Source organism: Epinephelus lanceolatus, chromosome 12 (assembly GCF_041903045.1).
Source record: "Epinephelus lanceolatus isolate andai-2023 chromosome 12, ASM4190304v1, whole genome shotgun sequence".
In the NCBI taxonomy this organism is placed as follows: Eukaryota; Metazoa; Chordata; class Actinopteri; order Perciformes; family Serranidae; genus Epinephelus; species Epinephelus lanceolatus.
The window spans coordinates 36262561-36280261 of NC_135745.1; the positions used below are offsets into that span (position 1 = coordinate 36262561).

Here is a 17701-nt window from a genome sequence, read left to right on the forward strand (position 1 = left end):
CGCAGTAGTTTTCTACCCTGAAATTATTGTTAACAAACATTGTGATTTTTTTCTATATTCAGATTATTCTCCTGGGTGTTCTTGGTGTCATTTATCTGATCTTGACTCTATAGGTGACCCACACATTGGGTTTTACGCTGATGATGACTTCATGATCTGGATCTGTTATCTTATTTATTGACTTTTGTAGGCTACATTACTGCTTTGCTTGATTTTATGATGTCTGGATACATGGCTCCTTCTTTTTTATACCTCCACAACGGCAATAGCCATGGCTGGAGGAGGCTGTCCATCCGTCCGTCCCGTCCATCCTTCCGTCCATCCGTCAGTGCCATTCTTGTGAACACGGTATCTCAAGAATGCCCACTTGGACTCATTAATGAACTGACTAATGTTTGGTGATCATAGGTCATAGGTCAAGGTCACTGTGATCTTGCATCCATCTCATTCTCAGAAATGCAACATCTAAAGAATATAAATATCCACTTTGACTCAAGGATGAACTGATTAGATTTTGGTGGTCATAGGTCAAAGGTTAAGGTCACTGTGTCTTGTCTGTTCTCGTGGATACGATATCTCAAGAACACCTTGATGGAATTTCTCAAAATCTGGCACAAACGTTTACTTAGACTCGATGAACTGATTAGATTTTGGTGGTCATAGGTTAAGATCAAGGTCACTCTGACCTTGTGTGTCTCAGTGTGACCTTGCATCCATCTCATTCTCGTGAACACGGTATCTCGGGAACACCATGAAGAAATGTCTTCGAATTCGACACAAATGTCCACTTGGAAGGAAGAATAAACTGATTAGAATTTGATTGTCAAAGGTCAAAGTCACTGTTACCTCTTAAAACATGTTTTCAGCTATAACTCAATAATTCTTATGCTAATTATGACAAAACTTCACAGATATGTCCAACAGGATAAAATGATTAGGTGATGGCGTTTAATGTCAGAAAGATCAAAGGTCAGCTTCACTGTGACATCATAATGTTCTGCAGGAGACACTTTTCTCGCCATTACTCAACGTCATATCTCAGGAACAGAAGGGAGACAGTTGGTCAGATACTGAATTGATGACACTAATCTTGGGTGTCCACCTTGAAACTGTGGTGATTGTATCGATCTTCTGTGCTGCCGGAGGGAGGATGTGTGTCAGGCATCCATGTTTTTACAGACATGGATATAAACTGTAAGAGAAACTTGACTGGTTGACCAGAGGTGTACAACCGTGGGGCAGTAATGCTAGTTTTAAATTTGTCTTGTAAGGTGTCAGAAGTGCTTTGGAAGGCACCTCAATAAAATTCATTATCTATAACATCTTTCCCAATTCATATGGAGCAGTTCCAGACTTCATACTTGGTCACAGATTTGAGTTTTAGCACTCCAGTTTTTAGATTTGGAAGAGAGTTGTCCATGTTTCCTAACACTTTTGGACTGTCATGGACCACAGGAATGACATGTATGAATTTTGAAGTGAGCAAGGTTTGTTTTCTTGTTTTGTATGTATTTAACTTGTCATGCCTGACTTGAAGATCTGTCATTTTACCCTCTTTCTCTGACAAGGACCAAAATTGTAAAAGGCTTCTAGTTTTTGTGTTTTTATTCTTGACAGTTTTATTCATATGTCAGGACTGCGTGTTTGCAGTCCTGTGGCTAGTTTTCGTATTGTCAGGTAAATCTATTTCTAAACCTCAAAACCTAATCAATAGTATATCACTGAAAGGTTAATATGTCAACCATTGATGTTTAAGCTCCAATATACTCTGCTATGAATGATGAATACAGCTTTAGATGGACTCCTATAAAGCCTCCACTGCAGTTTAAAGAGAGAATCGGGATGTGTACTCTGTACTTTAACGTTTAATTTAAGCTGTGATTACTGTGAATAGGCACACCGTTACAGTGTGATAGCATCAGCACTCCAGCCCAGCATCCAAACACAAACACTTGAGTACTGGAGTAATGGAGAGCCACAGCAGGGCACAGTATAATCAGCGACACTAGAGCCTCTGTGTACCCTCTGTGGCACTGCTTTGTTTCTGAGTGCCCTCCATTTTCAGATGAGTCGCCGCACTTGTATTTCCAAATCCAGCGGCAATGCACCTGCCCCATTCATTGCTTCCCTGACACACTTTCCTTGCATTCTGTTCAATGTGTTCACAGCAGTTTAACATATTTTACACAGGCAAAGAAATATTATATTAAAATTAATACACCTTGGCTCTGGAGATGCTGTTCCTAATATCTAGCTTCTCCATTTAAGAGCACCATGGGCACGTTTGGAGTAATGATCTGATAATAATGTTAGGCTGAGACTCCTGTATGATCTTTATATTATGACATTTATTACTGGGAACAGATTATTTCCAATCTGATAGAAGCAGATAAAAAATAAGAGCGGAATTAATGACTCTGCAGCACAACAATAGTACAGCACTGGTGTAAATCTGTATGTGCATTAGTTTCCATGACGGCACGGCACCAGTTTCCATGACGTCTCTGTGCCTTTGTTGCGTTCTTGAATGACATTTTGAATGACATTCCTCACTAATGGGTGTTTCACTACCGCTAGCCTTTTTATAGGTAGCCAGATGTGGCCTGAATAGTGGCCTTGGTGAAATTTACAGACACAAGCAGTTACAATTCAACAGGGTTTAAGACCATTCAAATATGAAGCCATTTGTGGGTCATCTTTTTCCAGCAGTGGGAAAATAATGTGTACTGTATATGACTTGAGTACACTTTGCTCATATACAATATTTAAATGTTCACTGTGTAGGATATAGAGGATCTATATTGGCTGAAATGGAATATGATAAGGTTTTCTTTAGTGTATAATCACCTGAAAATAAAAGTTACTGTGTTTTTGTTATGATAGAATGAGCTTTATATCTACATAGGGGGTGAGTCCTTGTCCACGGAGATTGTCAAGTTGCACTGGCCCCTGTTAGCTCCTGTGACGAGCATGTCGGGAAACACTGAGTGTCTGAGAAAAACACATATGTTTCGTGCTGAACAGTGTATAAGAAACACTGATTTGTAAAGTAAAACTGCTTTATTAAGTGTTTTAAGCAATTTTAATCACGTGGTCCGTTTGTTTAGGAGTGGAAGAGACCTCTGCAGATAATTTGGCTCCCAATAACAACCTCCTGAACAGTGAACACTGATGAAAATCTAACTGGGAGTGGCGTTAGTTGGTTGCAATCTGCAATTCTCACCACTAGATGTCACTAAATCCCCCTAAATCTTACATGCCATTCCTTTAAAACAGAACATCAGTCCCCAACCTCCATTACTAAATGTGGAAATATTCAGATATTAGCCTTTGAGAATAAAAGAAACACACATTTTCTGTATGCTGCTTTTCAGTCAGCCATCATGAGGTATGAATCACAACTACAAATTCCTGCACTGTTCATTATAACACATCTCTCACACGATGAAGCTCCCAATCATTTCTCTTTTGTCAAAACTGTCAATGCAGACTGCCAGTCACCTGATGAAGAGAATCCACAAAAGCAGTTATGGTCAAATCTCTAAAGAGCTGAGCTTTTACTTTAATTGAGCTTATTGTGAGCTGGCACAGCTAAGGAGTCTGAATGGAGCTGCACTGAAACTCCTACGCTCGTCGTGCCTTTACCTGCACTGCTGTTGCATCTGTGACGTGACTAACTCTGAGAGATGGTGGTGGTTCCATTTGTGAGAATATAACAGTAATTCAAGCTGGGCTCCTTCAGTCACTTCTACTGTTCTGTAGTGTTTCTCATCTCTCTTGGACCACAGCTGGGGGATTGACAGGATAGTATCAGAATGCAAATAAGGCCTTCAGCTTCTTCCACTGTGCGCCACTGGCAGGTTATACATCCACAAGTATCTAAACAGGGACATGGAATATACAAATCCTTACATACTGGACTGTTAGGTGCCATGATACTAAATATTTTATTGTGGCTGGTAAAACAATAGAAATAGAATTCAGTTTATATGCACAAAAACTGTTTATCTCACAAGGTGTGTGGATGAGAGCTTCAGAAAGAGACCTCTGGTACATGTGCCTCCCACTCACTCCTGTTTGGTTTATCATGCTGTTGCTGGCTTGCAGCTTGGCTTTTCATATCAGTCAGATTAAAGATACTGGCTGGTGGCAGGGTTGGAGAAAAAGCAGAAGATGTGAGTTTGTTTTGGGGGAAAAAATCCTCTAACTCAATATATAAATCATAAAACCTTCAGCGTCCAAAGTGTCAGCGTTGATGAAAGAAAAGCCGTCACCAGTTTGCAAAGAAAATGGAGGATGCACAGACACATAGGTGTATGGTCACGCGTTCTCTTTAATATTTAGGACATGCATTTGTCACCCACAACATGAAAGAAAATTATGTGTTTGATGCCCCGCGTTTCACATTAGTCCACCTCAATGCTGAAAAGAAACACATGCCCTTGCACAGATATTCCAATAAGCCAAAATAAAACACACACAGAGTGATCTGCGTTTCTGGTAGTTTCATCAGTTGTTTGTAGCTGGAAGGTAATGCTCCTGTGCTGTGCAGTGGTCATCACTGTTTGATTGTGCCATGCTTTCCGCACACCTTGTTCATATTCATGTCTTGTGTCATATCGCCTGCACACACGTGAATTTGAGGCAACAGCCAAAATTGGGAGGCTGTTTTTGTGGTGGTGTGCGCAAGCCAGCCCATTCAATTGTGTGCGCTCCTGAGGGGCTGTGTGCCTGTGAATCAAATATGAGGGGATGGATTCCAGCAGGGAAAATAGTCTCTGCTGATTCACGGCACGAATATCTTAAAAAAAAATGCATACATAAAAGAATAGAATAGAAATGGACTGGATGACGTCCGCGAAAATATTCCGAAGTGCCAATCTTAGTTTGGGAAGTTATCTCCATTGAGCAAAGTGCACCATGTGGCTGGCGTAGCATCATATGTTTCCTCAGACATGGTCACAAACTCTTTAATTACGCACTAGTGAAGAGAACCAAACTCCATGGTGTTTCCACTTCGTTATATCGACGACACAGATTGTGGGAATGTTTTAAAATCATAACCTGGCTCCTAACACAATGTGGGATGGCAATAATTGCTTGCAGAAGTAATCTCACCACAGCAAAGCTTCACCTTAACTCAAACTGACCAATGCGTAATTCACCGAGTGTCCAGGCTGCGTTTTGTGAAGGTGGTCGTGCGCTCTCTCGTGGATTTTCTTGGACACTGTGCTCAGCAGGAAAGCGACGCTTTTCAGAGCATACATATATGGGGCTGTTGGATGCAGTGTCCATCCGCCTGGCACCTGTTGCTGGCTTTTTATTTCCAACGCTGGTCTGTTGAGGATTTAACATCGTTCAGCATCACATCGGGACCATGTCGGTGGAACAAACTGACTCCAACTCCAGCCGCTACTATTTTGAGAACAGCTCAACTCGAGTCCAGAGCAGCTTCGTGTTTTCGGGACCCATGTTTGTCATTTTGATGGGGATGATGGTGACTTTGGTCGTTGTGATAGTTTTGGGTAACGCACTGGTCATTTTGGCCTTTAAAGTGGACAAGAGTTTGAGGAGACAGTGTAATTACTACTTCCTGAATTTGGCAATATCAGATTTTCTTGTAGGTAAGTCCAGCTTGTCTTTTTAAAGGAACCTGGAATAGCAAATATAAGTTAGAGATAAGGCTAATTTCTGTGTGCTATAATGTGCAATGATTTATGCATTCATGCTGATATATGACTGATGATATCCTTAAAATATCTTTGATGCTCCAGTTTATGACTGTCAGTCTCTGCACTCTAGATGTGTGCTGCTAAGTAGAGTAGTTACATTCATAAATTAAGCAGCTGCAAACTAGTTCAATGAATTGGACCACCAATATATATTTAGAGTGCATTTTCCTTATTTGGCAAGATCACTGCTAAGTTCTTGTACATGTGCAATCTCTCTATGATCTCCTCTGTCACACCCGCTTATCACTATTTGCCAACTTCCTTTCTCTTTTAAAGTACAGCAAGATAAATATAGATTTTATGAGATTTTACTTAAACCAGCCCCCCTTTTTTTTATCATATGTGAATTTGCATCACTGGAAATGTATGTCAAATGTGTATGCTTTGGTTTCTGACCCCCTTTCCAATTACTGTTTCTGCAGGTGCATTCTGCATCCCGGTCTACATGCCTTACATCCTCACAGGCAGGTGGACGCTGGGCCGAGGGCTGTGCAAGCTGTGGCTGGTCATGGACTACCTGCTCTGCTCCGCGTCCGTCTTCAACATTGTCCTCATCAGCTACGACCGCTTCCTGTCCGTCACCAGAGCAGTGAGTGGAACATCCTGTGCCTCAAATGCACCTGGCCATTATCAAAATGAATTAAGGATTGTGACTCATATATGGAGCACATTAGCCTCAAAATCTCAGTTGAATGTCATGGTCAAATGAAGGTAAAGCAGAGTGTGTGGGATGTTTGGAGTTCACTCTAAACTTGCTCGGGATCATTTGCTGCTCTCAGTGTCAACGCAGACAGAAAACAACTTTTTTATTTCTATAAATTTGAGTAAAACCTTTAAAAGTATAGCCATTTTTGCTTTTCTGTTGCTACGGGAACAGCTTTGGCCCCCGTTGATTTCCCATCAGCTACTGCATTAACAAACATTGCAACAGGAAGCACAAAGGGGCCAATTTAAAATGTTTATGTTGTTAAGTTAGCAGAGGTTTGTAACAGTGACGCTCTTTACAGCATGTGGGCCAAATCTGGCTCTCCATAGGATGCTGACCATTTTCTTACTTACAATGAGAACAAACAGGTTCACAATGGGATTTTCTTTGTACTGTGAATGTAAATAAGGCATCAAAGCTTGTGCACTGGCTTCTAATTGCTGTGATTTTCCACACGTAGATGCCCAGCAGAGATTCCAACACACTCTCCACAGATACAAGTGATGAGTTGCGTTTTTTACTGTGTTTAAATTGTTAATTGTAGCAGGTTGATTTCCATGGTCCAGTATGGCGATACCAGTGAGGATAGTCCAATAATAATTACAGGTAACAAAAGAAACCTGAGACAAACAAAATGGTTAAAAAACTGTTTGCTGGCATCTTCCAGAGCTCACTAACTAATGTGACACACCTGCAACACCATCCTAATTATCCACACTCAGTAGGTGAGTCAAGGTTTCAAAATAAGAGCACTTACAAAAATCCTACGACCTGAACTTTTGTTTGGTATGCATTTTTAATTTCTCCTAGCTATTTGGGATCAGCAGGACCTGATAAAGTATAAAAACACTAAACATTGTCAACGATAATTAAGTCAGTGTCCACAAACGAGACAACAATAAAGTCCAAAGTCTTTAAACGAGAACTTCCTAATTAACAGCGTCTTAGCTTGTTACTGTTTCTAAAATTGGTCAAATTTGTTGCCATATTAAACTAAAAACATCATTAGTCATACATAAACAAGTCTCAACTATAAAATGTGATCAGGCTTTGTCCACTTTTGTATCAGGATCGGCTGCAGACTGACTTAGCAGAGATGGCCGCCATCTTGCTCTTACATGGCTCAGTGTATTGTGCCCTTACTACAACTAGATGGCACAAACAAGTGTCCACAAACGAGGACAGCAAGTTGAAGTTAAGCAGAATGAAGTAAAAGGTCAAGTAAACCCAAAATGTGATGGCCTTATGAGGACACAGGATATAGCCATGTAAATAAACTAACGCTTAAATCAAAAACACTTTGGGTTCAGCTGCTACCTGTTAACACAAACAAAAATGACTCATACAGCTTGTTTATCAAATAAAAATTCAAGTGACTGGACTGGATGCTCCTGAACCCTCCAGCGCACACCTGACCTGCACTGCACTGCTTTGACTGGATTTGCCTCTTGGCAAAGATGAGTGAGGACAGCAAATGTCAAAAGGTTGAAAACACAATTTATTTTATATGCAGATGACTATTATTAATGTCTGTTTATTAGCTGGCCTCCTATTATTTTGCAAAAGTGGCCCTCAGGCGAAGCAATTTCTGTATCGGTGGTCTATAATGTTAAAAGCTGAAGCGCCCTTTTTTCCTTTGTAGCCATACAAATGTTCACTGCTTGTGGTCTGTGGCTTAATTTCTGACTGGTGAGTCTCCCAGGTCATTGGTAGGGGCAGTGCCACCTCATTCTCCCAAATGTGCCCATCTGCAGAGGTTAATCATTCCTGACCCATTCAGGCCCAGTGCCACCCCTAATTATAGCCCCTTCCCATGACGAAGATTAAAAAAAAAAGTCACATTTCGACTTTGGGACAAACTGAGCTTCAGAAAATACGCAGGATGTGAATAATTTAACATTTGATGTCTAAACTTAAATATATTTCCACATCAGCAGATTTGAGTAATTTATTCTGTGCTGATGCAACTGTGTTCCACTGCTTTGTTTTTCTGAGACACAGTTGTACAGCATCAGTAATGTCCATTTTCTATTTTCTGCCTGTCTTGGCACGTTAGCATATATTTCCAAACCTCTGCAGCTTTTAGGCCCATTGAACCTCTCGTCGGGCTTGTCTGTGCATTAGCCCACTGACTGTACCTTATACACGTGTGTTAACTCAAAGGTGGGACGAGGCTTGGCATAGTAGACAAAGGGAGTGTTCTCTTCCCTTTCACAAGCAAACACTTAACATCAGAGCAATGAATACAAATAACACCAGAGAGAAAGAGAGCCTCTTCTTTAATTAGCTAGCTTTGATCATAGAAATCCTCCTCCGTGCCATGGTCCTTCCAACCTGGAGAGATCAATCACAGCAGAAACAGGCCACCGGCTGCCAAGCAGCATTTTCCTAAAAGCTTTCTCTCTGAACATTGAAAGACAAAGGATCGTCACCAGTCACAGGACAAAGTTTGTCTTCTGAAAGAAAACATGGAGTCAGATTAGATGCATATGTTTGGCAGTTAGATGAAATGTCAGCACATTAACAACATTATAAGAGTGAGCTAATATTAATCCCAGAGGGACTCTAACAATATCAAAAGATATGCAACATATCAGATTGGATTTATCAGCACTTCTGATTCCTCTCAATTGAGTGCAACATCTCTACGTGTTGCACTCAACCTGTAGAGATGCTTCGCCACATGAAGCAGGGGCAAGAATTGGCATACAGCCAATGAATTTATACAAACCTAAGTGGAACCATTTTCCATCTACTATGAAGAAGAGCTGCAGTTTATTTTTTGTCTTTCAGAACAGGGGCATATATTCAGAGCAGCTGGAGAGGGTGTAAAGTACGCTGCCTGCTGAACAAGAATGTGGACAGGGACACAGGATTTGAAACTAATTGAGACAAGTGGTCATGAGAGGTGCTCCATTGACTTAACACTCGATCACACACTTTTCTGCAGTGCATGATGTTGGAAAGTTTATGTTGTGTTTCTCCTCCAAAACGTTCTGTGATTTCACGAACATGATTATTATTGTTACCTTTCTCAGTGACAGCTTACCAGGTCCGAGCCGTAGTTGGCAACACGCTGGCTCATTAACGTTAATTTTAGCTCGGCTCATTATTTGCTGATAACTAGCTTCTAGCAGTCCTGACCACTCTGCAGAGGGAAGGACGGCAAGATGTTCGCCTGCCGTTCACAACAATGGCTATATTGCAGTCTTCACCACAAAACAATAAACATGGCCCTCTCATCTAGACATTTATTTCTACTGCTATCATCACTATTGCATGTGTCTTCGCCATGACACCCCGAGAGAACTGCTTCCCTCCTTATACCCCATGAAACACACGTCACACCCTCACAGGCTACCCACAAAGCCACCACCTTTAAAGGAGAAAAAAGGTGAGCCGATAACACTATGTATCTGTTGAAAGATGGTCCAGTGTTATTATGTAAAACTCACAGTTGTGGGCTCAACAGTGTCTCCACGTTTTAAGGGATCCACTGAATGTTTTTTGTAGACATGGTGGTTTAAAGCTATGACTTCTGGTTGATGTGTAGCCTCTGTATTCATTGTACCACTGTGCTGTGATTAGTTCAAGGAGAAATTAACTCAGACGCTATACAATACTTTTACTTCACGCTACTTTCCCAAATGTTGTGCTCTCAACTCTACTTACCCCATTTGACAGCTATTGGTACATCACTAGTTACTTTACAGCAGTGGTTCTCATCTAGGGTGCTTCAGGGAGTTCCAGGGGTCCCCAGAAGAATGGGGAATAGTTTACTTTCACTATTTAATTACTGTAAAACTTCAATTAAAAGCCTAGTCCCAATTAAACACCCAGTCCCTTTAACTAGCCTGATATGACTACACATTTTGACAAATAAAGGCCTGTCTCAATTAGAGGCCTGGTCTGGTTGCCAAGCAGCTCATTTTTTTGACAGAAGTTATTTAGATATATACAACCGGGTTGTTGGCTACCTCAAATTGTACGTCCACTCCTCCATTACCCTACCCTGGAAATTCTCGCGAGAGCACAATTTGAATTTGCTCAGCAAGTCACTCTGGCAATCAGTAATGATGCTCATTATCCATGCCCTTGTAGCCGAGCTGCACCAATCACATCGGTGTATCTAATATAGGCGGGCCAGAGGCGAGCTAAAAAGATGACGACAACACTGCGACAACGAAGTCCGGAATCAGTCAGTAAACATTGCAAGATGGCTACAGATGAACACTAGTTGTTTGAAACGGCTTTGGCCGCTACAATGAACGAGTTAGACTTGGCTTTTTCTCTAAAAGAGGAACAGAAGACGGCGCTCAAATCTTTCATTTGCAAGAAGGACGTTTTTGCTGTTTTGCCGACTGGATACGGCAAGAGTCTAATCTACCAGTTAGCTCCGCTGGTAGCTAAGCGTATACATCACCCCGTGTATTGTTCTGATTGGTCGTAGTGTTATCCAATTGCATGCAGTGATATTTTCAAATGCATGCTTGATGCTGCCCCTCGAGTTGGGCCATTTTCATTACTCATGGCCAGATGAGGATTGGACTGGATTTCCAGGCTACCATTACCCTGTAAATTATTCATATTCCTTTAGTCCCTAAAGGTCCTCAGAGCAAAAGAATCAAAGGTGTTTTTCATATAAATTAATCCAAGTTGTGAGTATTGTTTTAACAGGATAAAGTGTTGCTGTGTCCGTAGGACGGGTGCCATAATCCTTGAGTGCTGTAACTCACATTTTCTCTGATGTGCTGTCTGTCGGAGCTAGATCAAATAAATGATTCATAATTCATATGTTATCTGAAGCCTAATTTTAATGCAAGTGATCTTCATACTGGTTTAAATAAACAATTTGATTGTATTTCCCGATCTTTGCTGAGCAACAGTTTTGCGAAAGGACTTAAAGCCCTGTCCCAAATATAGGCCCGTTGATTTCAGTGATTTGAGCAAAGAATAACCTATTAATTGAAGTTTTATGGTAGTTACAGAAGTGAGTGCAATATACGTTAAGAGTCATAGGAGTGCTTATTCTGATCATAGGCTTCACCTCCTCTACAGTTATCTCCTCAGCTGTAATTCACAACTACAGAATTCTGGGGCCGGTTGCACAAAACACCTCAAGTTAAGATTTTCTTTATAATCCTTAAGGTTTCCTCAAAATAAAATCAGTTGTACAAAGTCTTCTCCTTAAGGTTTCCGTAAAATGTTCACTTAAGTATCGATGGTTTTCTCCTTGTCTTGGTCTTATACTTAAGGAATCCCTAGATTGTTGCACAAAATCTGAACAACCAAAGCTAGGTAAAACAACAACAACAAAAAATTCAGGGTACCTTTTACTCCATCTTAATTGCAACATGACTGAGTTTAAGGTGAAAAAAGAAAAAACTAACACACCCCAAGAACAGTGTTCTGTGACCAGGTGAGCCTAGTAGATACGCTTTTGATTTTACACTATAAATTTGACTAAATTAATTTTAGTTGCAATTTCTTCCTACAATCGTTTTCTGTTTTCTGGTATTTGGGGATCAAATTCCCTTTGTAGTTTGTGCTTACTATGATTGTATTCTTTCAGAAGTATAACTTTTACCTCCTCTGACCAATATGGTTTTCTTGTCTTGTTTTCTTCTGCCAATTTTTTCACTGTCTAACTATAAGTCAACTTTGTGAGATGATTACAGGTGTCACAAGTGTGAGTCCAAGCAAACAAACAATCTCTAACCTTTTTTCTTAACTAAGAAAACCTTTGAAGGGCTTCTGTTCAACTGTCTAAGTCCCTCAGCTAAGGAGAAATTAAGCTTTAAGTGTCATACTTAAGGAGGAAACCAAAGGTGTTTTGTGCATTTGGTTCCTGATCTTAATCATATCTAACAACCAAAATCTTTTGAGGTGTAGGACACAAGAAAAGTTTGAGAACCACTGCTTTACAGATAATTATTTTACATACACAACACGTGATCAGCTCATGAAATATCATCCATGTTTAGAGATTAAACACATAAAAGTATGTAAAACATTTAAATTCAGCTCCATCCCGACCAGCTGCGACATTAAAATGCTGCCCACACAATAATGCATCACTAATAACAATCCAGTTTTTAAGCAAATGGTGCCTGTGTGACAACACTTTCATATGTTTAAAACATTTAATTAATATTTCACTTAAGCAAACAATCTGAATACCTCTTCCACCACTGCCGTTGAATGTACATTGCCTACCTTTTTACGGCTAAAGACAGCATTTAGGAGAATTAATTGCTATTTTGCCCTATATGTACAGTAATGTTAGGATGCAGCAATTGCACATAAACTTGAGTGACCCCACACTGGTTGTATCACTCAGTATGTTTTGTGATTTCTGCTTATATTTACTGCAGGTAAGTTACCGTGCCAGACAGGGCATGACTCACCAAGCCATAATCAAGATGATTGCCGTCTGGGTGCTAGCCTTTGTCCTGTACGGCCCAGCTATCATATTCTGGGAGCTGGTGGTGGGCAGAAGCAGCGTGCCAAAGGATGAGTGCTTTGCGGAGTTCTATTACTCTTGGTACTTCCTGCTGAGTGCCTCCATGCTGGAGTTCTTCTCTCCTTTCATCTCTGTGGCTTTCTTCAACCTCAGCATTTACCTCAGCATACGCAGGAGGAGGCTCCACAGCAGGGAGGCCCAGCTCCACCTTCAACTGAGCGAGCCCGCCTCTGCCCAGGGGAAAGGCATCCCCCTGTCCCAAAACTGGGGGTGTGGGATGAAACTGGCTGTAAGAGGCTCTATCCACTCCCAGACCTCCTCTCCCAGTTTGGGTAAACTAGATCCCTCAACCAGCAGGGCTGCCCAGCCTAGCCGTCTGTCCAGGGATAAGAAAATTGCTAAGTCCCTGGCCATCATAGTGTGTGTGTTTGCCATCTGCTGGGCACCGTACACCCTACTGATGATCATCCGTGCTGCCTGCAGAGGGCGGTGCATCCAGCATCACTGGTACGAGGTCACCTTCTGGCTCCTGTGGCTCAACTCGGCTATTAACCCATTCCTGTACCCGCTTTGCCACAGCAGCTTCCGCAGGGCCTTCAGCAAGATTCTCTGCCCAAGGCGGCATACTACTCCCCCATCATCTGTCCTTCGTGTTGGCCAGTGACGAGCAGATACCCATGGAAGGATGGGGGAGAACAATGTGCCAAAACTATGGATGGAAATATTAAAAATTCAACACATAAATTACAGTTTCAGCAGATGAGACTAAACTGTGCACCAGAATTTGTCATATAGACCATAACTAGTTTTCAATTGTGCTTTTCCGTGTTTGGATGTATAAGGTTGGTACTGTAAGGTATGATGTTATTTACAATTCACTGTCTTCACATGTAAAGTATGAATTAACATCCATCATAGGAATGAAATACTTCTCCCAACCAGGTTTCACACACTGTAACACCAAGTCTTGAATGCCATACAAGCTAGATATCATTTAACCAGTTATGTTGTCCACTTTTTTAAGTTATGCAGCTGTAATCTTGAATTTATATACATTATATTGAGGAATTATATGTAAGTGTTGCTCTCACTGTGATATCCCTGCTCCAGCTGAAGTAAAACAGATCACTATCACCCTCTGCTGTTAGAAACTTTACTGCTATTAATAATTCATATTACAGAAGCACAGTGATGAAAAAGTGCCATTAAGAATACATGTATGTAATGTGAAATGTGTTAAGATAGGTATTATATAGTAGATTATTACATTTCTCCACACTCTGAGCACATTGTCTGCACAGTCATCACCCCATGTTAAAACATAAATACCTTCTTTGCTGTACTGTAACAAACTAGAGAAACAGATTAAACATTTATATTTATTTTTAGTAATTTTGAGCACATCCATTTATGTGAAAGAGAGAAGCAATCTGTTTACAATCAATGCCAAAACACCATCTTACTGTGGCCAGCAGATGCATGTTTACTTTTGTGCCACTAGATGTCACCATTAGCCTTTACAGCTTCCTGTGTGTGCAGTGCTCCAGCATCAAGCTACAATTCATCACAGAGTGAAGTCAGTGTCTGAGACTAGCTTCACAGTTTCCATTAGCTGTTTTACTTTATTGTTCGTGTTTGAATTGTTGGTTAAATACATGCTTTATTTTTGCACCAGGACCCTGACTGATTGAAACTGTAATCGAGGAATGTAACCTAATAATCATCGGTCTATATGAAATTACACAGTGCTCCCTTTTTATTCACAGCGAGCCCTTTCACTGTCACTTGTAATTGCAATACTTAAACAGTTACAGTACGTCCAATGCTTTAGTAAATGTTTGATATGGTGCTTTATAAGTGCTGTTATGCTCTATATTTTTTTTGTTTGTGTAACTCAAATATAGGAGTGGTTGCCTAAATGTTGTCCTCATGGCTCAGAGGAAAGTTACACTATACTGTGCTTATTTTAAGTGAATTATATTTATAATTTTCCAAAGTAAACACGTCTCTGTTACTAGCTGAGGATCTTTATGCACAACATAAAATAAATGAATTAAGCCCTGTGATGCATTTTAAATGTAGTTACCGTCTACCTGATGGCTAATTGGGTCAGTGCCAAGTGCAGAGTGGCTTTTGTTTGATGTGCAGATGAAATGCTGAGAGTGCAATACCATTTTTGTATTGTTCCCCAGTCTGGCTACGTTTGATTTGATAGATTAAATGAGTTCTTTCCAGATGTAGACTTATTAGACCTGTAATTACGCCATCATGTTAGATAGTGGGGTTACATTTGCAGGTGCCTGGGTCCCACAGGGGACTTACATTGCTCAAATTGTTGCTGTTGCCCATGTGCACATCTGGGCCCCTGGTCAGGTGCTGGGAATAAGGGCACAGCTGCGGGGAACAGGCCTCTGCTACCCCCCCCTCCTCGCTCCCTCTCCGCCTGTGGCGTGGTGGGGGGACAGAGGCACACTTCTGACCAGAGGGATGCAGGCACATTTCCCTCGGGACGACAGAACTGCATTTATCAGCAGAATGGCGAGCCTGGGTTTACTCCCTGTGTATCTAAATGCGACAGCGAGAGCTGTGAGGAACGCTCGTGCTGTGTGCAGTTATATTAGGAGGACTACTGCTATTGATTTTGTTGATAGATTGAAATGTCATGGCATGTGTGCCAAACCGACTGACTGAGGCTGTGTTGCAGATCATGCCAACTTAAATTGGTCTGGGAAGGGTAGCGCCATGAAAAATACAGATGAGAGATTTTAATTATGTGCATGCAGAGGTGTGTGTCTTTTTAATCCTATTCAGTGTGTGAATGTGTTTATGGGAGGTTTGGATGTCTGTGACCCCAAGCAATGTATCTAAAAGCTGTGACCCCAAATGGAGCACACCTGTGCCCCTTAAGTTTATAGAGTCCCATTAGCAGAGACTCAGTCAGCGATCAGAGGGGGAGAGGGCCTATATAACTTCCCCATGAGAGTCTCTGAATAGTTAAACTCTTAGAGCTTCCACTTTAGCACTTTGTTAGGATGACTTAATGCTGAATTCTCTTGTTTTCAAACTGGCTAACACCTCTGGCCTACACAATGCACAATAAAAGGTGGCAGATGTGGAATGAAGCCACTGTAATGTCTGGCATAAGGATAAAACACATAAGACATTTCACACACTCTTTGATGAGCAATACGCTTCACTAGTATTTTCAAGTGGAGCTGGAATATAAAAGTGAACCGCCAGACAAGACCGAACCACTTTAGTCTGCGGATACAGGTCAAAACTGTGACCTCTTTTGAAGTCATAGCATCACTTAGTGTACATCTTCCCCCCACGTAGGCTGTTCACTTTCTCAGCTAACTAAATGTAAACCGCAGTTTAATATTTCATGAGGGACATACTCAAAAAGAAAAAAACAGACTATTTTCTGCTTCATTTTTGCCTTTTCCGTTCTTCCGTTTTTCCCTCTGCTTTTTCCTGCAGTGTACTTCCTGACTAGAGATTAAATAATTCCATTGGAATCCTCTTAGGATGGGTTCCCAGCACTTGGCAATTAAACAATTACATTTAATCAGCATGGGGCGACGCTTCAAGTCACCCTCATTTCAGACGTTGATTAAAAGCAATTCTGCAGTGGTTATTGCTGTCGACTTTCGAAACTGTGGTTCACTTAGGTTTACTGCATCTGTGGGGTCAGGTTGGATAGCAATATGGCAGGTTCAGTGGTGGTCGAGAGCGGTGTCTGCCTGTGGTGGGTAAAACAGTAATGATAGAACTCATGGCGGACCTTATATTGTCCCTTAAGTCAGAGCTAGTTAGATTACTTGGAGACATTTTGACCCTACAGCAAAGAAGACTCAGCGAACAAAAGAAAGGAGAGGGACATTAAGTTATGCATGTGGGAGTCCAGATGTGTGAGCGTGTGTGTGTGTGTTTTTTTTTTCACATTACATATGTGCATTTGACTGTGTCCTCACACAGCTGTTCTGTTCCTGCATCTACATTTAGGTGCATCTGCAGTGAATGAAATGCACCTTGACATATACAATTTCATCATGCCATGCAATAACATCTCCCTCTGTGATGGCAAACAAGCTGAGAGCGGGCACAGGGGGGAGGACGGCTTTTGTGCAAGCCATATTTGACATTATGCTCGAGTGAAAGAGTGCTACGTGGCGCAGCACCGGAGCGGACTATAGTCTTCCCCGTGCAACACAGATGAGTTGTGATGGATACCCGGCCCCCTCTTGTGAAACCCAGGTGCCCCTGTTTCATAAGGCACCCCACTGGCTCCTCAGCCCTCTTAATTAGCGGCTTCCGTCAGCTGGCACCCAGGCCTTCAAGCACCAGTCACTGGCCTCTGCTGCTGAAGGAATCCAGTTCACTCCAGATCTTCAGCTCCTCTAACAGATGGATACATGGGCGGGCTGAGTGAGAGGCATCAAGGTTTTTGCAAAAACCTGTAAATCATCTGTGAATTTCCTGGTATCTACATCAGACGCATGGATGGAGAAGAAAATGCTGTTGAATGCTTCAGTCAGTGTGTGTTTCTTCGTTTAAATAAAGATGGGCAACTGCAGAGAATGGGCCGAGAGTTTTAGTCTGCACATACACTGTACCAAGACATTGATGATTTTTATATGATGAAGTCAAATATAGATAAAAGGTTTCACCAGGACTGGAATGCAGCCTTTTTCCTGGTGCAGTATCATAGCAGCGCTGTAACAATAGTCTCTTCTAATGACATTCCCCTAGTAACTTCTTGCCTCTACGAATCTCACGGGGGAAGCGCTACAAAAAGTG

The 17701-nt window shown here is 41.4% G+C and overlaps 1 protein-coding gene across 1 annotated transcript; it reads left to right on the forward strand.

The window, feature by feature from the left end:
- Positions 1-4280: 4280 nt before the first annotated feature.
- LOC117264082 (histamine H3 receptor-like) lies at positions 4281-14971 on the forward strand. Its single transcript, XM_033637896.2, has 3 exons — positions 4281-5624; positions 6155-6321; positions 12813-14971. The coding sequence occupies exons 1-3, from the start codon at positions 5378-5380 to the stop codon at positions 13563-13565; spliced, it is 1167 nt and encodes a 388-aa protein (XP_033493787.2). The 5' UTR covers positions 4281-5377; the 3' UTR covers positions 13566-14971.
- Positions 14972-17701: the final 2730 nt, after the last annotated feature.